This window comes from Anolis carolinensis, chromosome 4 (assembly GCF_035594765.1).
Source record: "Anolis carolinensis isolate JA03-04 chromosome 4, rAnoCar3.1.pri, whole genome shotgun sequence".
In the NCBI taxonomy this organism is placed as follows: Eukaryota; Metazoa; Chordata; class Lepidosauria; order Squamata; family Dactyloidae; genus Anolis; species Anolis carolinensis.
The window spans coordinates 209891748-209915609 of NC_085844.1; the positions used below are offsets into that span (position 1 = coordinate 209891748).

The following is a 23862-nucleotide window of genomic DNA, read 5'->3' on the forward strand; positions in this document are numbered from 1 at the left end:
GCGTTGACACTTGAGGCGCAGGTGTCGGCGGTGGCCGGGAGGGCTTTCGCACAACTAAAACTCGTGCGCCAACTGCGACCATACCTCGTGAAGTCTGACTTGACCACGGTGGTTCATGCCTTAGTTACCTCTAGACTGGACTACTGTAATGCGCTCTACATGGGGCTTCCCTTGAAGACGGCCCAGAAGTTACAATTGGTCCAGCGGTCGGTGGCCAGACTAATAACTGGGGCGAGTTACAGGGAGAGATCCATTCCCTTGTTCAAGGAGCTCCACTGGCTGCCGTTTATTTTCCGGTCCCAATTCAAGGTGCAGACCATCACCTATAAAGCCCTAAACGGTTTGGGACCCACCTACCTTCGTGACCGTATCTCCTATCATAAACCTGCCCGATCCCTTCGATCGTCAGGGGAGGCTCTCCTGTCACCACTGCCAATATCTCAGGCCCGCCTTGTGGGAACAAGGGAGAGGGCCTTCTCTGCTGTGGCCCCCCGATTGTGGAACTCATTGCCCGGTGAGATTAGGCAAGCCCCCACACTAGCAGCCTTTAAGAAAGACCTGAAGACATGGCTCTTCCGTTGTGCCTTTGGAGAGTAATCACTACATACATCCCTTTTGCTGCTCTCCTTCAATATTTGTCCTCCAGATCGCACCACCACTTTATGACTCTGTCCTCTGTGGTTTTTACTCCTACTTCCTTTCTCACCTCGAGTTTTAATCTAGTGTTCATGTGGCCCGCCCATGGTTTTATTGTTCTTTTGATCTTGTTTAATGTAGTGTATATTTTCTTTTATTGTGTTGTTTAATGTGCTATGATTTGTTGTTCTATTATATTTTGTTATATTGTATTGTTCTGGGCATGGCCCCATGTAAGCTGCCCCGAGTCCCCGTTGGGGAGATGGTGGCGGGGTATAAATAAAGATTATTATTATTATTATTATTATTATTATTATTATTATTATTATTATTATTATTGCGTTCCAGAACTTTGTCAGTCTGGATTCGGAAGTCCCACAGTATCTATCTATTATTATTATTATTATTATTATTATTATTATTATTATTATTATTATTATTATTAATTATTATATGTGATAATTTTGTCAGAATTCTATAATTTCTAAATGCTTACCCGAGGTTTTATGTTACAGCAAAACTAGAAATCCAAGGAGTGAAAGAAAATATCATTTGGGAGGGCTATGCCCTTTTCTCCCCCAAACACATCCTCATGCACCAGAAGAGGAAATCTTGATTGCTTCTTCCTCTTTATCTGGTAGTGACAATGCAATTAAAAATAGATTTAAGAATCTGCTGCCTGACACAGATTTCTTCCAATGCACAAGTCCTGAATAAAGGATTTGTTCACTATATCATCCCCCTGAATCTGACTGAAACATTTTGGGATCATTTTATTTTGTACACTCGTAGCAGTTTGTACCATTTTCTGTTTGCTTATCCGTTGACCTTATCTAATTCCATTAACGTATGAGTATCCTATTGCATTTTGCTTGAAAATCTATTATCAACTACACCCGATAACTCTTCAAATATTCTCAGCATAAACAATATAATAGCTTTGCTGGGTGAGACTATCCAATTTATCATTGTTTGTACAATGGCCAAGCAGTTGCCTGGATAAACCCAACCATAGGGTCTGAGGGTGCCACTGTATTCATGTATAGGCAGTTCCCAAGTTACAAACAAGATAGGTTCTGTAGGGTTGTTCGTAAGTTGCATTTGTTTGTAAGTTGGAACAGGTACATTTTAAGTGCAACTCCAGCCAAAATTATGTATTTTTTAGGTTTGGATAGCATAAAGGTTAACCCCCCTGTAGTGGGTTTTTTGTGCAGTCTGTGGCCCTGTTCTGAAGATTTCACCTCACTTTCTGTCCTCCTCAGTATTTAACTAAGTGGGAATATTAAATTAATTAGCAGTAATGCGATCTAAAAATATTTAATTTAAAGGATTGGATTTTGAAAAAATTGGCTTGCTTTGGAAGCAAGGATTGGTGATAAATCTTCAGTTGAGACACCATTCCCCTGTGATAACTCTTTCAGGAGTGAATTTCCCTTTCTAGGGAAAGATTCCCCTCATTTCCTGTTGTCTCACCCCTGTTCTTAACTATGAGTAATTTGTAAGTCAGATGTTTGTAACTTCGAGAGTGTCTGTATATTGTTATTTTGAAATTGATTGCATCAGGGATTCTTAGTTTTTTAAAATTTCATTATCTAGAGAAACAATCGAGTAGCTATAGCTATTCCTCCTGTTAGTGATTTTTGAAAATATATGCTAAGTGGCTCAAAATGTTCTAATATTTCAATAAGTTGAACCTGAAGAAGCTGCCACATAGGAGATTTAGCCCATGATTTGTTTTGCCCATTATATGACACTCTCAAATATTTCTATTTCTTTATTGGACCCATTGTGCTTGGTAATTAATGATTTGGCTCCTGTATAGTTTACCAGTATTTCCTTCTCAGTTGCATTATTTGCGACAACAGCTAAGAAAATTCAAGAAATGGGAAGTCAATTGCAAATATCAACATTTAATTTGAAAATAAGTTTTAAAAAGTTTACTGTGAGTTAATACTTTTGTACAATGAAAACTGGGAAATTCAGCCAATTTTTAACGAGTATTTGTTAAAAATGTATTTATTAACAAAATATTTATTAACAATGTATACATGCAGAATCAAAACAAAAGTCATGAAATGCTGGTGACAATGCGTCCATTGACAGGTCCTGACTGGGTTTAGGGACAAATTGTTTCTCTTAGAAGTTCCGTCAAGCTTGTTTTGCAACAGAGTTGTAGAACCTAAAATTGGATTTATGTATGACTAGGTTTCTCACTGCAGAACATCCATACCAGTCTCCCCCCCCCCCTTCCGCCCCAATATATGTCATAAAAATGGAATAAAAAGCTTGTTTCTATTTACTGAGATATTCTAGACTGTTTCTCAGTTATCAAATGTTACTAGTGTGCTTTTGGAAAGTAATGGCTAGATGTTTTTCCAAATCTTGCAAGGGTGGCATGTGCAAAGACATCTGTAACACTTTCTCCTATGTACACAAGTGTGGTTGGAGGCTTGGACAGCGGAAGCATTAACCTTAAGAGGGCTAAATCCAGATCTCCTCTTGACGTAGGCAGCGCAGATGGAGAATTAAAATTCCTCAAGCCCTTAAGCAAGCTCTGGAAAAGGAACTGTGAAAAGATGGCTTGTCACTGATTAGGTGATAAGCTGCTAATAGAGGTAAGTGGATTTTAATGGATGAAATAGATAGGTCACCACCTTGTAGGTGTAACATCAGTAACTTCTAGAACAAGGGCAAACAAGCAATCCAAAGTGAACATTTCAAATCATCTCCTTTTATTCCACTACATTTTTGGTCCTCAGGATAGTTTTTTTCTCCCATTACCCATGTATTTATTCTACTTCTTAGCCTCCTACCTTGTGCAACAACCTATGTTTGCAATATTTCCTTCCTGTTTGTCATGGTCTTCCTTTTAACATATCCATTCCTTGCCAAGGTCTTAAGGAATGAAACCTTCCACAAAGCTGACCTATTAGATGCTTTCAGACTTCTTTCTTTTATACCCCCCCCCCACCCCAGAAAAAGAAATACTCCCACATGAATATTGAAGATAAATGATGCGGATTCAAAACTGTGATACAATATAGAAAATATCAAATTAACACAATTAGAGAAGTTGAGCTTTGATTAAAATATTCTTCACTGGCTGTCATATCTTTTGATAAGAAGTGTGTACAGGTTTGTTTATAGTAGTTCATATAAAAACCAGAACACTTGTAGTGACAGTAGAATAACAAAATTACTGCATTTCCTGTCCATGATTCCCAACTAACTAGCAATGTAAAGAAGAAGAAAAAAAAATTACTGTGATATACACATCTTGGCAACTTCTTCCATTGGTAGATCACCAGCTGAGGAGTTAGATGCATGAGCTCTTGACCCACCAAAAATCTATTTTATCACATTACACAATATGTTGAATAAGTAGTAGTAGTTGACCGTTTCACAAGGCCAGATATGTCATGGTTACTGTTCCAATGTAACTTGAGAATTCCCCAAAGCATGATATGTAGAGTACTATAGCATGCCATCAGAAATGTTCACAATTGCAATATTTGAAGATCAAGCACACAAAATTTTACACACTACCAGTCTCCACACTCTGCTGCAAGTATCACTGCCCTGTTATCAGTGTATGCAGCAGTTATCATGTCAAGATGGTATGAAAGCAAACTCCCAAACTATCCCACATTCTAGGAACCAAACAGATATTCCTCATATTTTAGGTAAAGACGCATGAAGTAGACCATCACATTATGCCATTTTAACTCTGTGTTGATATATTAACTGCTTTGTATATGATCTGGAACAAACCTTTTTGCTCTTTCCATGCGTAAGTGTATAAAATAGACACGTGTGTTTGATTTAAGTTTCCAGACCAAAAAGCCAACATAAAACACAAATGTATTCATCTTTTGAATATCACTTTGTCATTGTCCTGTGTCAGGTTGCATTCTGTTAGCTAAAATGGCAGTATAATCTTCATCGCTAACTACTTTAAGTTTATAACAATAATTCTTTTCCATTGTAACATAGTATATTTACTCATAAATTGTTATGGTTGAGCCTTCTGGCTCCGATACTAGGAGACGTGGTCGTAAGACTCCTCGAGAGTCAGACTCTTTTGAGGAGCGTGAAAGGAAACGGCTCCGGGACTTATTTGCAGAACCAACAGATGAAGACTCATTTGAGGGTTTTACCGAGGGAATGGAGGAAGAGATGGTTAGCTCAGAGGAGGATGACATGGAGTGGACCCGTGTGAGGGAGGATTTGGGTGTCACCGGCAATGATAGCATGGGAGGCAATTGGCGGGTTGCAGGATCAGACCCATGGACGGGCTGGAGGGATGGAGCGGGATCCACAGCTGGGGATGCTGTGGGGCGTAGTCAAAGGTGTTTTAGCTCTGATGAGGATGATGATGATGAGGCACCTGGAATTAGGATAGCAGCTGACAGCGATGAGGAGTTATGAACTGGGATAAAATGGGGTTTAGGATCAATGGCTAATTGCGTTGGGCAAGGTAATCTGGACGAACGCTTGGGCTCTTGTTGGGGAACTTCCTGAAGACGGGTGTGATTCGTTGCTGGATACGTAAGTTACCAAGGACACTGGGCATAGACGGCGGGAGGAACTGTGTGGGGTTTTTCTGTGCAACTTGTGTTTAATCTTGATAGCTTGGACCTCCGTCGTCTTTTTGACGGACATTAATTACCTACTCTGGATTGACGCTGGACTGACTGACTGACTACGACCCTGGACTATCCCTTCTGTGGCTATCGGTGGAACTTGTGGACGTCTGCACTTGGCTTTCGACCTTGGACCGGATTGGGACCCATGCTGACCGTCGTTACCCTGATTGATGTGCCTGGACCCGGATTTCGCTCGTTGCACGGAGGAGTAAACAGCCTGAGTTACTCAACTGTAGCTTTTGAGTAGCAGAGAGGAATCTGCTGCCAGTTTTTTGTGTTAATTTTGACCTCTGTTTTCCAACTTTTGTTTGTTTAAATTGTCAGGCTGAAGTAAGCACTTTTGCTTTAATCCGGATTAAACTCCTGTTTAATCCGGTTTATCCTTTCGAACCGTTTTAATTCAAACGGAGCTGTTTCTGTTACTTTTCACACTGAAGACAAGTGTTTGCCTAGTCCTTTGCTTCCTACGGGCATTTCTTAGTTCTGTAACTTTAATAAACTGTGTTGTACTCTATTTGGTGGCATTCTGTCTATGACATAAATATCATTGAAAAGTGTTTATTTTCAAATATCTCAAAAAAACATACAGACAATCCTGATAAAAAAATCACAACCCCCACCCCAAAGTTCATGCCATAAATCTGGGAACTACGTAAGAACCAACTCTCATCCTTGTAATCAGTTTGTTCTGCAGCGAAGGCAGCATCTAACACAGACTGATAGTTTCTGATTCACTATACACACGCAGCCGTGCATAGGCTTTAGACAGCTTTCTGGGTTTGGCAACACAAGGTCAAGGCGAGTCTCAGAAGTCCTGTTGGATGTTTTCTTTGTTGGCTTCCCCATGTTGCTGCTTAATTTGAGAAATTTCATTTTCCAGCTGCACAATAGTTCGTTCAATCTCATAGTTTTTACTGACAAGAGACACCCAACTGGAGGAAAAAAAGAAAAATACACTTAAATCACTGTTTCCTTAAAGGTATGGCATTAACAAGAACATCAAATGGGAATAAGTGGGATACTAAAGAGATTCTGAATAGGGAGGGAAATGCATAGGATTGAAAAGAGAGCAACAACTAGAGGGGAACAAAACCAAGACAGATATTTAACATGAATATATATATGTGTGTGTGTACACAGAAAGGAAGATGAGAAAAGACACGAGGAGATGGTTTCAAAATTATTACAGAACCAGTGATGAGCAGAAGTGGAAACCTATGCAGAGCAGGTGAATCAACTCTCTGCAAAAATCAGTACCTCATCACTGTTTTTCAATCAATGTTTTTCGTTCTCATGCTAAAGACCCATTTATCTTTGTCTGATCTTTGTTGCAGATGTCTATCCGTTTTCACTAAATTTGTTTTTAATGTAAACATAGTTGCTTATGTTTTAAACCAGAAAAAAGGTTTATCACTAGAGTATAAAGGACAAAGCAGACCAGTGTAGAAATCAGTATTTCTCATTATTTTGTATTTATTTACTTCATTTATATCCCTCCCATCTCACCCCGAAGGGGACTCAGAGCGGCCTTACAAAATAGGCAGCAATTCGATGCCATAAATAAACATACAATAAAATAGTTACATTAAAACCAAAGACATTAAAACAACACAATTTAAAACCAATTATTAAAATCACGCCATCCAGGCCACTTGTACATATTTTGACACATGTATGATGTCTGCAATTGCAGCTATTTGGTGTAAGAGCACAAGATGTAATTCTGGTACACTCCAATGTGGTACACTATATGTGTTAGCTCAAGCTAACTTAAGTCTGCTTGGTTATTATAGGAAGAATGATATAGGAGGTATTTTAAAGAAATCTTTTCTGAAGAACTCGCAAACTTTCACCTATGATATATTTTGTAAAAATTATTCATTGAACTTTATTTTTGCAGTCTGTAGAAACAGTGCTGCTTTTCTAAATACACTCTCCTCTCTCTCTCTCTCTCTCTCTCTCTCTCTCTCTCTATCTATCTATCTATATATATACAGTAGAGTCTCACTAATCCAAGCTAAACGGGCCAGCAGAAGCTTGGATAAACGAATATCTTGGATTATAAGGACTGATCAAGGAAAAGCCTATTAAACATCAAATTAGGTTATGATTTTACAAATTAAGCACCAAAACTTCATGTTATACAACAAATTTGACAGAAAAAGTAGTTCAATACACAGTAATGTCATGTTGTAATTACTGTATTTATGAATTTAGCACCAAAATATCATGATATATTGGAAACATTGACTACAAAAATGGCTTGGATTATCCAAAGGCTTGGATAAGCGAGGCTTGGATTAGTGAGACTCTACTGTATATATATATTTTCTATGACCACACACATAAGGATCAGTTCTGCAATGACACTGTCTTCAATCACTGAACAAAGCATACATGTCAAAGAATGTGTCTTGCTGCTTCTCAACTGAGTAACACAGATACACTTATTGAGCAGCTTCTAGAGACAGAAAAAAATGCAGTGTTAAGTTCTATATACTTACGTTGATTCCATCTCCCGAAGTTTAGCACCTGCTGTGAGCTGCATGTTCTTCCGTTGCCAGTTAAGGTCCTGAATGTGTTTTCTACAAGAAAAATACAACAAGGAAAATCACTTCTAGAAAATGTACGGAGTCAGAAGCCTTCTGGTTTACCATCATGACCAATCCACATACCCAGAGCCATGCTGAAAACAAGTATACTTTGAGAACTACTGAGCAAGTTAGAACAATCAGATCTAAATGAATAACTAAGTTTGATAAGTAGAATATAAGTTAGGGTTAATGAAATTCTAGCCAGCAGAAATCCAGAATCTGACCTGCACCTACTAACAGGTTTAGTACACGTTGCAATAAACCAATACATTCAGCAACTTTTGGAAAGCTGCAAAATTCCTGCAATAAACCCACACCTCCTATGATCCAAAATGAAAGCAAATTTGTGAATACCAAAATGCTTATTTTATCTGCACAAACCCACGTATATATCCATATAGAATTCCAGATATAGACTTTACTAGAACGCAAATTCTAGTCAACAAAACTCACATATATTGAGATCCCAATTCTTCTAATTCAGAGAGAAAAGGCTGAACTTACCTCAAACTCTGTAACTCTTTCTGTGCCTGTTCAATCATATGAACTAAATGCCTGCAAAAAAATTACATAAAATAAATATTTAACGATAACAAAGTAAAGTGGGCCACTGATATACATTTGCCAGCATACATATAGGGCCTTGCTAGTTAACCAAAATCAGACTTTGAACTCAATTTTCCTGTTTATCTTTAAGTGAATTGTACTTTTCTTCATACACAGAATAAATGAAAAAATCCCATTAAATGTAATAGAAATACATATGACATGTGGCAGTCATATTTCATTTTTATTTAGTTCTTCCATTATAGTGTTCCTTTAACATGTCAAATAAACAAACCATTTTATATAGGTGAAAGACAGCAATCACAAAACTATTATTTCAATGTGAAATAACTAGCACTTATTAAATTTCTTTCTTCTCCCCCTCCAGATTTGTGTTCTCACAAATGTTTGTTTAATCTTCCCAGTTCAAACATGTTAGAATGACTTTAATGTTAAACATCAGCTTTTAAAATGAAGTGCCAACAAGCAACAAGATACTTATCCTTGACTTGCAATATGGGTCTCTAAACAAACAAGTTCCGGTCTCAGTAACTAAAATGTGCCACACCCTCCACACTATAGCCAAGATAGTATTGCATATAAAATGATCTCTTAGAGTGGTTTATTATTTGTCACATTGGTAACTCATACTGGGATGTAGAAAAGGCAACTACGACCACACAGAGAACTGGAAACAATTATAAATCTGGTGTGGGAGTCATGTAACCCGCCAAATGCCTCCAAAAACTTCAGAATATCACACCTTCTGACTATCAATTTGGAACGCAAATGTACCACAGGCAGCTTTTCAAGCAACTCCTGGATACTATGAAAAACTTACTCATTATATACTTTCCAAGCATTGCAGCCATACTGAGACATCAACTCCAAATTCTCAATTCGAACTGCCTGGTGTTCCAGCTGAGCCATTGAGTTATTAACACATTCTTGCCATGCTGTGATGTCATTCTTCTGCCCAGAAGAGGGTGCAGGCAGCTCATACCTGAAGTCAGAGCAAGAGAAAGATCGCCGCCATCAAACAAAAATGCAGGTCTTGGATGTTTTAATTTGCCACACGAATTCTGATCATGACTCATTTGTATTACCAAAAATATTCATATTCTCAGCTTTGAGCAACAATGTTTTAAGAGCTAAATATTATTTAAAACTGAAGATTACAGTAACAGACATATGCATTCTGAATTGCACAAGAATCACTCAAAGTCTGCTGTCTTCAACATAATTATACTTAAGGAACAAAACCTTAGATCTTATTTTATTAGAGTAGACTGACACCATGGGGCCAGAACCGGAATAGCAATTTTTAAATATTTTTTTCTCAAAGCCTTGGATTTTTCAACATTTTGCCTTAGCATGGGTGGTGCACTTTACTTCAGAATTTGATACTTACCTCTTCATACTCAGCAGTTCTATGGGTTGTCGGGCTGCAAGACGCTCAAACTCATTCCGCATTATTTCAGTCTATGAATCAAATTTACAGGGAATAGCTGAGGCCAGGAAGACATTGCATGGAAGACTGTAATCATGATTACTTGTGAAAAACTTTTGACATCCCTAATTTAAATGCATACATGGACATGAACAATGGCAAACACTATTTTACCAACTGTAGCTACTACTTACAGTAGGATAAATCCCTGTTGTACCTTCCTATAGATTCCTGACATAGTTTCAAATGACCCAAAGAATGAAATGTATATACACGTGTACAATTTTTAAAGCACGAATACTGTATTACTACTATATTCTTATGGTTCTTGTGATAGGTTTCTGTTGAAACACTTCACCACTCTTTCTTTGTATGCCCTAAATATGATAGTATACAGAGGAAATATAGGAATTCCAATTTTTTTCAGTGTTCTCAATGGCAAGGGTGTTATAAAATTCCGTACCTTTTAAATAACCCAGATGCATTCTTTTGTAAGACTGTTGCAATACTAACTCCTATTAATGCTTTTTATCTGTACCTTCTTCTTGTTGTATATGCCTGTGTTGTGATTTTGTTGTGCATACCAATAAAGGCTGTATTGCATATATTCTTTATGTACTTTTGCCTCCCCATTCAGATTATATATCCCTCCCCAAAATTATGAGCATAATTTTAAAATCTAAGTAGAATTACTCTAGTACACTTACCTTGGTAATTTTTCAGATTTTCACTCTATAGAAAAGGCCTGATTAGCATTATTCCTTGTAGTTCTTAAATTTAATACAAACAACCTCAGCATTATTAAACTTTCAAAACAAGTTTCCAGAAAAATAATTGGCTTTACTTTTGTGTTGCACTTCAAATGAGTAATTTTCAGTTGACAAATGATTTGAAACACTGGGAACAGATAGTACTGTACATATATTATGTGATATCCTTTCTATTAGAGGTTATCACTTGACATTATTGTTTTTCACAAGGCAGTTGTTTTATATTAGTTAATTCATGTAGTTCATTATCCTGAAATTGCCCATTTAAATCTTGCCTTTGTTCTACGATTTTATTCTATTTATTAAAAATATGTCACAAAAATCCTATTCTGTCTGAGCTGATAGTTCCTCCAAAGACTTATGCATTTAATTCCATTGCACAATGTACAATGATAATAAAGTTATTCTATTCTAAATACACTTGTTTTTAAATTGTATTTGTTTAGGAGAGGAAAGTGGGATATAAATAAATACTATAATAACGTGCCAGGAGAAATTGGGATTTGTTTCATTATCCAAGCGGAGGGCAAAAGGGGGCGCTAGACAGAGGACAGTCTATTTAGGGGGGCGTTTGAAGAAGTGAAACCATCCCCCCCCCCCGGTTTCCTGTTATTCCCCCCACTCCTGTCGTCTTTGTGGAAACAACCCTCCTTTATTAAATGGGAAGTGGGGAGGAGGAATAATCAGTTATCCTTCAACTCCCCCCCCCCCCAATAAAATAGACAATCCTTCTCTGTCTAGCATCTCCCTTTGGACTCTGTCCAGATAATGGAGCAGTACCCAGATGTTTTTGGGGAGAAGGTGTTTGTTGCATCTCCATACATACACTATGGATACCCCTTCTATTAAAAGACATCATTTGACATTGGTGGCTTTTATATTAGTAAATTCATGTAGTTTATTACCCTGAAAGTGCCCATTTACACCTCTTTTTTGGCTCTAAATTCTTTTACTCTATTATTATAAGAGATTTAAATGTTTCATTGAAATAAAATATTACATCACAAATTAAATCCTTCTCTGTCTCAGCAGATAGTTTATACCACAATACACTTGTTTCCTTCCTGGAAGACCGTTCCTATAGGGTGATGATGGGGGACACCAGCTCGGATCTGCCAGGGAGGCTCTTCTCTCAGTCCTGCCTCCGTCTCAAGCGTGGTTGGTGGGGACAAGAGGGCCTTCCCAGTGGTGGCCCCCAGCTTTGGAACGTCCTCCCAATGGAATTTAGGCAAGCCCCCACACTACAGCATTTTAGAAAAGAATTAAAAATGTGGCTGTTTCAAGCAGGTTTTTCACACTGTTTAAACAATAGCACCACACACCATTTAAGGCAGTGGTTCTCAACCTGTGAGTGTTTTGGCCTACAACTCCCAGAAATCCCAGCCAGTTTACAAGCTGTTAGGATTTCTGGGAGTTGAAGGCCAAAACATCTGGGGACCTACACGTTGAGAACCACTAGTTAAGGTAATACAGTTGAGATGCTGAACTGTTGTATGGATCTTTTAATTATGGCTACGACTATATTTTACTCTGTCTATTTAATTGAGTTCGCTTTTATTAATTGTATATCTTCATTTTTTATCCATTGTGTTTTGAGTGATATATTGTCATATTGTATATGTTCTGGCACTAAGCAAAGACCACTAACATTGAAGCGATGCTCTTATGCCATGAACTCCGATGGACTGGCCACGTTGTCTAAATGTCCGATCACCGCCTCCCAAAGCAGTTACTATACTTCCAACCCATGAACAGAAAATGGAATGCTGGTGAACAGGAAAAGAGATTTGAAGATGGCCTTAAAGCTAACCTTAAAAACTGTGGCATAGACACCGAGAACTGGTAAGACCTGGCCCTTGAGCGCTCTAGCTAGAGGTCAGCTGTGATCAGTGGTGCTGTGAAATTCAAAGAGGCATGAATGGAGGGCGAAAGGGAGAAACATGCCAAGAAGAAGGCACATCAAGCCAACCCTGATCAGGACCACCTTCCACCTGGAAACCAATGTCTTCACTGTGGAAGAACATGCAGGTCAAGAATAGGGCTCCACAGTCACCTACGCATCCACTGCGAGGACACTAGAACTGGAAAATACTCAGACAATGAGGGATCGCCTAAGTAGTGTCATCGTGTAAGTCCCTATAGGAGATGGAGACAGGGTACAAGGCTTATTATTATTATTATTATGAAATTATGTTTAATATATTTATAAATTATTATTAAATTGTGTTTAGGAAAAGAAAGTGGGGTAAAAATAAATGGAACAACAACAAGGAGCAGAAAGAACCTGCTGGGGAAGATGGTGTTTGTTTTTGGAGTCTCATTTGTCAAGAGAAAAAGTGGGGTGTAAACATTATAATAATATCACACCAATGCATCCACAATGTCTATGCTTTGCATAGGAGCGGGAATCCTACGGCACCTCCAAAGCAGTGCCTCCCAAACTCTAGTCTTATTTTGGACTTCAACTCCCAGAAGCCTCTGCTGCCTTGCGATTTGATATGGGATTTTGGGAGTCGAAATCCAAAACTGCAGGTATCCACAACAGGCATGGGCAAACTTGGGCCTTTTGGACTCCAACTCCCACCATTTCTAACAACCTCAGGCCCTTTCCTTTCCCCCCTCAGCCGCTTAAGCCTAAGGCTGTTAGGAATGGTGGGAGTTGGGAGTCCAAAACACCGGGAGGGAAGGCCCATGTCTGCCCTACAACAATTAAAGAGGCCCTCATACTCCTAGACCAGGCCTTGCTCACCTCGAAAGCGCCGTAGTCCGGCGCCGGTAGGTAGCTGAGGTAGTTCTTGGTGGGCCTGTACCGCCGCGTCTCCTCCTCGACCAGCGCCCCGGCCTGGAGAGACAGCAGATAGGGGCTCAGCTCTCCAACCCTAACCCTTACCCCTCGCCCGCCCACCCGCTGGCGCCCCACTCACCGCCTCCCGTACGCCGGCCGCCTCGTAGCCTTGGTCGAAGTAAGGCAGCGCATCGACGGCCACCTCGCCTGCCACCAGGCCCGGCCCCGACATACTGCTCCTGCTCCTCCTCACGCCGGCGGCCGAAATCTCAACGCGCCTGCGCTGGAGCCGGTCCCGCGACTGCGCCTGCGCAAACGCTGCGACCCAGCGCATGCGCAAAACGTGACGGCCAATTATTGGGAGGTGCGAGTTTCCTGGGCTCACTCCTTCCACTAGAGGCTTCTTTTATTTTTTACCAACCTGTAAATGAAAGGCACTGCAGACTCACTCAGCCAGAGAAGTCAGCCATAGCAGAGCACTTGATGAACAAACCTGGACACAGCATATTATTTGGGAACGCAGGAATGCTGGACCATTAACACCATGTCAGACGACACAGAGAAGCCATTGAAATCCTCAAGCATGTAGACCATTTCAACAGAAAGGAGAAAACTGACTACTGGTATTTTTTTTTTAAAAAAAACCCCTCTAAAATCAGGACAGTAAACAACACTCTGAAAATGGGAATTCCAGACAAGAAACAATCAGGGCCAGCTAACACCTCCCAACAAAGGATTCCCCCAGGCAGGAAGAAGCCAAATGTTGAAGGTGCAAGGCCATTCAGTGCTAATCATGGTGATTAGCATTGAACATTCACACTTACCTCCAACAGACAAGAGTTCTTTCCTCCAACCTGGACTTTCCAGATATATAAACCCCACTTGCCTCGTTTCCAACATACCTCAGAACCTCGGAGGATGCTTGCCATAGATGCAGGTGATACGTCAGGAGAGAATGCTTCTGGAACATGACCATATAGCTTGGAAAACTCACAGCAACCCAGTGATTCTGGCCATGAAAGACAACACAACCTGTAAATGGTCAAATAATGTCTAGACCTGCATTAAGTGGCTGGGGGGGGGGAGGGGCCTGAGACTGTTAGGAATTGTGGGAGTCAAAGTCCAAAACACCAGGAGGGAAGGCCAAAGTTTGCCCATGCCTGGTTTAGACATTCTTTGATTCCATTATGAAATTAGTATGTTGAAGGTTTATGTATCGTCACTTGTACTATTTTTAGTGTTGTGAGCCGCACTGACTCTTGTTAAGAGAAGAAAGCAAAATATAAATAAAAATAATCATCACAATCAACAGCCAAAAGGAATGTCATTGAGCAAGAAGGAGGACTATGTGACAACTGGAGCATTATTGTTATTAACAGGGCCGGCCCCACTCATGCGGCAGCTGACGCCGCCGCCTCGGGCGCAGGCCCGGGGGGGCGCCGTCAGGCTGGGCGGGAGGCGGGGCACCGCCCTGACGGTGCCCCGCCTCCCGCCCAGTGCGCCCTGGCCCGTCTGGCCTGCTAGAAAAGGCCAGACGGGCGAGCGGGGGTAACGTGGGAGGCGGGGCCAGCTCTGACGCCGCCCCCCCCGCCCAGCGTGCCCTGGCCCCGCCTCCCACGTTGCGTGGGGCAGGGCCAAGGCACGCTGGGCGGGGGGGGGGGGGGAGCGGCGTCAGAGCTGGCCCCGCCTCCCACGTTACCCCCGCTCGCCCGTCTGGCCTGCTACACAAGGCCAGACGGGCGAGCGGGGGTAACGTGGGAGGCGGGGCCAGCTCTGACGCCGCCCCCCCCGCCCAGCGTGCCCTGGCCCCGCCTCCCACGTTGCGTGGGGCAGGGCCAAGGCACGCTGGGCGGGGGGGGGGGAGCGGCGTCAGAGCTGGCCCCGCCTCCCACGTTACCCCCGCTCGCCCGTCTGGCCTGCTACACAAGGCCAGACGGGCGAGCGGGGGTAACGTGGGAGGCGGGGCCAGCTCTGACGCCGCCCCCCCGCCCAGCGTGCCCTGGCCCCGCCTCCCACGTTGCGTGGGGCAGGGCCAAGGCACGCTGGGCGGGGGGGGGGGGGAGCGGCGTCAGAGCTGGCCCCGCCTCCCACGTTACCCCCGCTCGCCCGTCTGGCCTGCTACACAAGGCCAGACGGGCGAGCGGGGGTAACGTGGGAGGCGGGGCCAGCTCTGACGCCGCCCCCCCCGCCCAGCGTGCCCTGGCCCCGCCTCCCACGTTGCGTGGGGCAGGGCCAAGGCACGCTGGGCGGGGGGGGGGGGGAGCGGCGTCAGAGCTGGCCCCGCCTCCCACGTTACCCCCGCTCGCCCGTCTGGCCTGCTACACAAGGCCAGACGGGCGAGCGGGGGTAACGTGGGAGGCGGGGCCAGCTCTGACGCCGCCCCCCCGCCCAGCGTGCCCTGGCCCCGCCTCCCACGTTGCGTGGGGCAGGGCCAAGGCACGCTGGGCGGGGGGGGGGGGAGCGGCGTCAGAGCTGGCCCCGCCTCCCACGTTACCCCCGCTCGCCCGTCTGGCCTGCTACACAAGGCCAGACGGGCGAGCGGGGGTAACGTGGGAGGCGGGGCCAGCTCTGACGCCGCCCCCCCCGCCCAGCGTGCCCTGGCCCCGCCTCCCACGTTGCGTGGGAGGCAGGGCCAAGGCACGCTGGGCGGGGGGGGGGGGGAGCGGCGTCAGAGCTCGCCCCGCCTCCCACGTTACCCCCGCTCGCCCGTCTGGCCTGCTACACAAGGCCAGACGGGCGAGCGGGGGTAACGTGGGAGGCGGGGCCAGCTCTGACGCCGCCCCCCCCGCCCAGCGTGCCCTGGCCCCGCCTCCCACGTTGCGTGGGAGGCAGGGCCAAGGCACGCTGGGCGGGGGGGGGGGGGGGGAGCGGCGTCAGAGCTGGCCCCGCCTCCCACGTTACCCCCGCTCACCCGTCTGGCCTTTTGTAGCAGGCCAGACTCAGCGGAGGTTCCTCCAGGCCGCAATCGCGGCCTGGAGAAACCTCCGCTGAGTCTGGCCTGCTACACAAGGCCAGACGGGCGAGCGGGGGTAACGTGGGAGGCGGGGCCAGCTCTGACGCCGCCCCCCCGCCCAGCGTGCCCTGGCCCCGCCTCCCACGCTGCGTGGGAGGCGGGGCCAGGGCACGGGGGGCGGGGCCAACTCTGGCCCCGCCCCCTCACTATTCGCCCTGGCCCCGCCTCCCACGCAGCGTGGGAGGCGGGGCCAGGGCACGCTGGGCGGGGCCAGGGCGCCGGTGGCGGGGGCGCTTTTCAGCGCCCCCGCTTTACATCAAAAAATATCTCCGGCCGGCCCTGGTTATTAACAATTGACAGATCGGGGCTGCTGGACAGCAATGTACAACGGGTGGACCCGCACTGTAGAATTAATTCAGATTGCCACCACTTTGACTGCCACAGTGCAATGTTGTGGAATCATGAGAGTTGCAGTTTTTGACAGAGAAAGCTAAAGACCCTGGGAGAGAAGATTAAGGACTTTGTAAAACTACAGCCCCCACAATTCTGCACAAACTACAGCTCTCGGATATTAACCGATCACCACCCTTTTAAACACTTACATTATATTTCCAATGAAGCAATGAAGGACAGCCCCCACTCCTACTCTGATGGGCCTTTTCGGGAGACCAAAGGTGTGAAGAGCACTGATTTTCAGGACCAAGAGATTCAATGCCATACACAAAATTCCAGTACATTTTATTTGAACCAGTTTCAAAAGGGAACACAATTTATTACAATTCTGATACTGTATGTTAAAGTTTTGGTTTCATCTGCACACCACAGAATATGGCTTTATCCAGAATGCAGAAAACAGGCTGTATAAAAGACAAAGGAAGTACAGAGGAAAAGGACAAAACACTGACCAGAAGGAACATGTATTTTTACCAGAAGTGAAGGAAAGATAAGGGAGTGAGAAACAGTATGGCTGGAATTATAAAAATTAGGTTATACATTTTAGGGGCTGAACTAACCCAAGGGAGGACCTGAATAACAGAACCAATAAGGTGCTTCTTCCTGCTCTTCTGATCAAGTGCAATTGTTCAAGTGCTAATACATACTTTAAAATCATTGACTCAAGTCTTGCTTTCTCAGTAATATGCCTGTCTATGGAAGAGCAGCAGGAAAACACATTCGAAACAAAATTGTAGTAGCAAGCTAGGCCGGCCCAAGATTCTGAAACAGAAAATTATTTCCATTTGTGTTTAGGTCTCACACGCAACAGCATGATTTACTCAGCACGTTTACTCAGAAGATCATTCAGATTGTGGTATTTACTCTTAGCTTAAGGCTGAACTCTTAGAAGCACTTGTTTGGGTACAAATCCCACTGGATTTAGAGAGCCTTAGCACTGAGTAAATCTACACAAGAGTCAGTGGTTTGTTTTGTACAACTATACCAAGAAAGAAAACATTTCCTAAATCTGAAACACCTTCTGTCCCAAGGTTTTAGCAATTCATTCTGGTGAAATACTATAAACACAGGGGGAAGTTCAGATTATATGCATTAATTCCAATTCATGGTGAAATTTCTCTCATGTCTTCATATCATGAAAAAAAAAATTCTCCTTATGTTCTGCCAGGATTATTCCTAATCTCTATGCAGCACCTTTCAGATACAGGCAGTCTACCTGTACATCAATTCATCACCCAAACTGAGAGGCCAATTTGGCTGCACTGCAGAGAAAGGATAATCCAATATATCAGCATATCAAAGTGTCAAAACAATTCCTCTTCTAGGGACATTTTTTTTACTCACTCCATGGCTGAACAACAGAACTGTGCATTACATTTGAGTCTATTTGCTACATGTAAACATACAATGAAGATCCACTGGAAAACAAATCCACAGAAGCAACTGGAGTAAGTCCACCAAGAACAATGATGCCATGCACTGTATTTGACTAAATGCATGGCATGGGTATTTGCCATTTTAAAACAGTTATTTCAGATGGTGTACAAACCATGAGAACAACTGAAGGGGGCTACGCTGGTTTCTTTCCTATAATAGTGACTACAAAAGCAGGTAATGTTCAGCTATGATAAATCAGTGGTACAATGCACCCAGAAAGTTTTTCTAACCCATTGAGGTTTCACAGCAAAATGCAACTATAAGAAACTCAATTTTTTACAAACTTTCTGCATTAAACAATAAGCTCATTTACGTTCTGCATTTTTAAAAGAACTTATTGATGTTCCCCACTGGGATCAAATTACATTCTCCTGACAGTTTAACACCAGTTTTGTGTGAGGTATGTCCTTTGATGTAGTAGAGATGATCTTGTAAAAAGGTCAAAGAACATGTATATTCAAAACAGATAACACAGGCTAAGTCTTATAGTATAAAAAAGGACAAATAAAGGATGTTATAGTTTTGCTTTCCCTATCTACAAAATATACAGCTTTGCAACACATCACTAAAAGTAATGATGAAACAGATAATGGCACAAACTAGGCCAATAGCGGAGTGAACTTTACAGGGCTACTTTTGCAGATGAGGACGGAGAAACATCTTCAAGAGGTTTGCCTTTCCAGTTTTAAGGAACATTTTCTTGTGAAAAAAATATCCATAGTGCTATGTGATAGCTGTGGAAAAATATCTTCTTTCTGGGCACATTCTTCTTTTTTAATTGTATCAACTTAGTCCTTGAACTACAAGGAACCCTCTCAAGCAATGAGTGACACGAGAAATTCTTTAGGCCAAGCAGCATAAACAAAGACATAGTTCACAGAGTTAACCAAGTTCCCCATTATGGACCAGTTCTATAACTGGAAGCCTAGTTTCTCCTGGTAATACTTCAGTAGGACCAGGCAAAGCAAAGATCCATAATTCCACTCAGATCTGGTGCACTTTTTTCCAGTTGCTTGAAGCTCATCTTGAGCTGCATCCCATAAATCCGATCTGACACCATAATGACAGGCAATGGAATGCCCCTTGTCACGACAGATTAGGAACTGTAATCCATGCTTAGCAGCAATTCTGCAGTGGACTTCTTACTTCTTTTGCAGAAACTTCATTTTGCTACCTAAATATATATATAAAAGATAGATTTACAAGTTGATTATATGTTTAATCTTTCCCTTGTTGCCACTTGCACATTACAGAAATACATTTTAGTATATGTATTTATAGAATCTTTACAATGATTATGTGTTTGAACTATGTTGTAACTCGCCTTGAGCCATAAGAAGAGGTGGGTAAGAAATAAAATAATAATAATAATAATAATAATAATAATAATAATAATAATAATAATATTGTCGAAGGCTTTCATTTCAATCTCTGAGGATGCCTGCCACAGATGTGGGCGAAACGTTAGGAGAGAAAGCTTCTGGAACATGATCATACAGCCTGGAAAACTCACAGCAACCTAATAATAATAATAATAATAATAATAATAATAATAATAATAATAATAGATAAATCAAATGCAGCTTTTTAGGTTAAGGTCCAACAAATTTCACAACTAGTTCTGCACATCCAAGATAAACTTAGGCTTAATTTTCTCTCAAAACTAATAGTGGCAACACTGGTTTTGAGAACATATATTGTTCTGTGAGCACTGGCTGCACTGCTCCGGAATAATATTTTGTTTCAGGCCCTACTTACTTCCTTGAACAGCAAACCCAAATAGTTGCTTACTATGCCATAAGGAGCCAAAACTGGACTCCCAAGAAAGAAAATACCAATATGAGGGCATGTTGGTGAAGCATGGTGTATTCAAAGTACAAACAACCTCCAAATGCCCTCAAAGCTCAATAAAGATTGAGTATTCTTAGTAGGACCCAGGAGCGACACAATGCTAGGTATCAGCTGAAAAAGAAAAATTGGGTAGGGCAACATTCTAACATGCTGTGCCATGCTATGCATGCTTACTAGAAGAAAGTCTCATAGTGTTCAAAGAGGATTATTTTAATATTAAATTTATCATACCATGGACCTTGTTATTTGCTATTAAAAGGGGGAGGGTATCAAATACTCTATTTTTTTAAACTTTCAGAATCAAGAAAGAAGAACTTGAAAGGGGAAAGAGGTGCGTCCTGAAAAAAATACTGATGAATCTTGTTTGTGAAGGTATAGCTGAGAATTGAATAGTAGCTATTTCTAAGACATGACTTTCCTTTCACTTCCCTATTGAAAATGGCCTTTTCCAAAGCTAAAAAGGTGGAGGTGCAGGGAAAATGCATCAAAATTGCCTCTCAAGATACTCTCAGGGGCTGCAGGAGGGCATTTTGAGTAAGAAGAATCAAAAATTAAAAATTCATGGGGAGTAGTGTGGAGCAGAAGGGTGTGTGTGCCCTTCTCTTTGTGGTTTCTGAACCTTTTATTAATTCTCACCCTCATGCTAGGAGAACAAACAGTGGTGTTAAGGAGACAAATTTGCAAAGAATGGTCACTAAACTTTTCAGTTCATTATATGAAGGAGATTTTTTGACTAAACATTACAAAGAGCTTCCTGAGAGAAAAAGCCCTTCAGAGGTGGACAAGTCTCAGGTATCATTTTGCTATGGGACCTCTGAACTGCCAGGGGCCTTGGTGGTGAGTTCCAATTCTATGATTTTAAAACAGGTTGTTCAATTTCCTGTCATAGCACAGCCTGGCAATGCTTCTTGAGCTGGTTGCTATACAGATCACAGGCAAGTCAACCTTAGCCTGACTTACCCAGACTACGAAGGATTTTATTCATCCCACTCGGCTCAGACTCTGGAATGGTTTGCAAATATTCAAAGGCACGGACCTCAAACAATCCTGAAGAAAGAAAAGCATCACTTAGAAACATACTTATTTCAGGAACTGCATATTTCTTCTTTTTAAATACAGTATGAATTATGTTCATACACATACACTACACAGAAAGGTCTTCTGAAAAACAACAGCATGAAACTCTGAATGATGCCACATACATTGTGCCAATTATACACAGGCTTCAAGATGCAAATACCAGTTTTGTACATATATATCTATATGTTTGATAACGGATATCTGTACATTTTGTAACATACATTTGTGTGATGCTGAATTTAATGTTTGTTATCTCCACATCAAGAGGGAAAAGAAAGGACTTCTTTCCATCATTCTGATATGTTTACTTAGCTGAGCTTTTAAAAACTAAAATAAAGCCAATCTTATTTTTTGAAATCATGTTAATGTATATATATATATTTAAAATGTTACACAGATTATCTACAATGAATCTTTGCAACAACATCTGTTGACATTTGCTGTGTGGCTAAAGACATGTTAAAAGAAAATAAGGCAACTGGGGCACCTTTAAGAAGTTAATAAACTACTCTGTAATTTCATTTTTTCCCAAGACAAGTTTATCAAAAATGCTTTTGGTTGTGCTGGCAATGAACTACCAACATTGTCAGGAGTGTATAAAACTTTCCAAGAAAATGGAATGAAGGCAGAAATACCTTCCAGAGGACATTCTATAAGCATAATGGCATTTGGCAATTCAAATCCGGGGAGTGGGGTGAGCTCCCGCTGTTAGCACCAACTTCTGCCAACCTAGCAGTTCGAAAACATGCAAATGTGAGTAGATGAATAGGTATTGCTTCGGCAGGAAGGTAATGGTGCCCCATGCTGTTATGCTGGCCACATGACCTTGGAGGTGTCTACGGCTTAGAAATGGAGATGAGCACCAACCCCCAGGGTCCGACACGACTAGACTTAATGTCAGAGGAATACCTTTACCTTTACTTAAAAGCACTTGGGTTTTATCCAATTTTTTATTTGCCATGAAGAGAAATGTAAAGCTGAGTTTGGTAGATCTCACCTTTAACGGCACTTTTCCGGAGCTCTCTGTCCTGTATGAAACCAGCAAACATTTGTGTTTCCATGAAAATTTCAAGGAAATGGCGCACATTGCGAGAGGTGTGGGATTTCCGGAAGGGTTCCCGCTGGAATACCCGCTCCCCTTTCTCAGTGACATGCATGTGCAAGGAGTAGTGCCCCACAATCTCCACGAAGAAGCGAACAAAGGCCTCAGATACAAGAGAGTCCAGAGTCACTTCACCTATTAGAAAACAATAGAAAGGAATCACATCTCTCTTCTAGATGGACAACAGCCTCTACTCCTTCACAAAACCTACAGAACCTGATCTTTGAATGCGATTTCCTGCTTCTTAGCAGGGGGTTGGACTAGATGGCCCATGTGGTCTCTTCCAACTCTACTATTCTATGATTCTATGATTCTATGATCTACCAAAATAACAGTCATAGCTGATAAAATAATTGCATCCAAAAAGTAAATAAAATACAGACACATAACCAACATAAAGACTGCATGTAGAGCAGGAGAACGGATGTCTAGGAGGACAGGAAACTACTTCTCTTTTGTAAAGCACCACAGTGGGCCTCACTGTACCCATGGGGATCTGATTCCAGACACCAAGTCTTTACAACTATCTAGTGTGGCGGAGAGGGAGAGGGAGGGGATCGGAAAAAGGAGGGTATTGTACAAAGTTAAAATTGAGACCTCTGTTTCTAAATATCAGTTAAAATTACGCACATTCTTCAAAATATTAAAAATTCTACATATTCTTTATAACAAAGAGAGGATAAATATTGCCCTCTAACTTTAAGTCCAGTCTTCGTATCTTCTTGAGTTGTCCTATGTTCTTCTTGTCTTATCTCCCAGCTCTTCACCATTAAAAGTCTGACTTTATTATTCTTATCAGATTGTTTTGAATATTTTATCTAATTTTAGTTATTACTTAATAAAACTAACAGTTTTATTGGATTTGTAAGTTACTGTTGTATAGGCAAACATTTACTATATTTCACTATCATCCCCTCTTCCCCTTTTAAACATTACACAAAATTTATATATTTCTATATAGACAATCCAAATCTAACTGGGAGGTACTAATATATCAATCATCTAAATCATCTCTTAAATGTATTTTAAGAATTCTTGAATTTACACAGGAACTTTCAAGTCAGAATTAAGTTATCCAGGCATAATTCTCTAATGCAGTCACCTTGTGTAAAAGTCCGCTCCTGAGACAAGATATCACTCCTTTCTTCCAAAATTTGTATGAGTGCAGCTTGTAGTTTGTGAGGTAGAATTTCGTCCTCATCTGAAACCTTTAAAATACAAAAGCAGGAAGAAAAGTGAACAATGATGATTACACTGCTGTGTTTAAAAGTGGAATAAAATGTTACAGTAATTCATTTCATTAGCTACCATGCAGAAAAAATTCCAACATGTAATGTGTGCCTTGCGACCATATAAAATGAAAAGAATGAAACAAATTAAAACCAACATACTGCTCCATAAAGACATTATCAGAATTTTTAAAAATTGCAGAAATAGACAAAACTACAACAGAAACTCACTTCTAGTTGTGAAAATACAAAAACTAAACCAAGTTAAAAATATCTCAGAGCTGGTGAAGATCCGGTTTTTAAGGCATTGAATGTTTGCCTTTGTGGTTG

General features: G+C 41.9%; 2 protein-coding genes across 3 annotated transcripts in view; both read right to left on the bottom strand.

The window, feature by feature from the left end:
- Positions 1–5824: 5824 nt before the first annotated feature.
- Positions 5825–13734, bottom strand: bcas2 (BCAS2 pre-mRNA processing factor). 2 transcript variants are annotated; one of them, XM_003220468.4, is made up of 7 exons: positions 13567–13732; positions 13392–13484; positions 9834–9904; positions 9264–9425; positions 8381–8431; positions 7787–7867; positions 5825–6214 (listed from the first exon to the last, which is right to left on the bottom strand). In XM_003220468.4, exons 1-7 carry the CDS (start codon positions 13657–13659, stop codon positions 6088–6090), a joined length of 678 nt encoding a protein of 225 aa, XP_003220516.3. In that variant the 5' UTR covers positions 13660–13732; the 3' UTR covers positions 5825–6087. The 2 variants fall into 2 exon arrangements, with proteins under 2 accessions (XP_003220516.3, XP_016848837.1); XM_016993348.2 differs by lacking the exon at positions 13392–13484 and having other exon boundaries at positions 13567–13734.
- A 3367-nt stretch (positions 13735–17101) lies between these two features.
- Positions 17102–23862, bottom strand: part of dennd2c (DENN domain containing 2C) — a 67178-nt gene continuing 60417 nt past the window's right edge. The window contains exons 16-19 of the mRNA XM_016992998.2: positions 23406–23511; positions 22199–22438; positions 21082–21168; positions 17102–19444 (exon numbers count right to left, since the gene is read on the bottom strand). Of these exons, the coding sequence (XP_016848487.2) occupies positions 19413–19444; positions 21082–21168; positions 22199–22438; positions 23406–23511 (465 nt within the window). The 3' untranslated portion in view covers positions 17102–19412. The remainder of the gene's footprint in view (positions 19445–21081; positions 21169–22198; positions 22439–23405; positions 23512–23862) is intronic.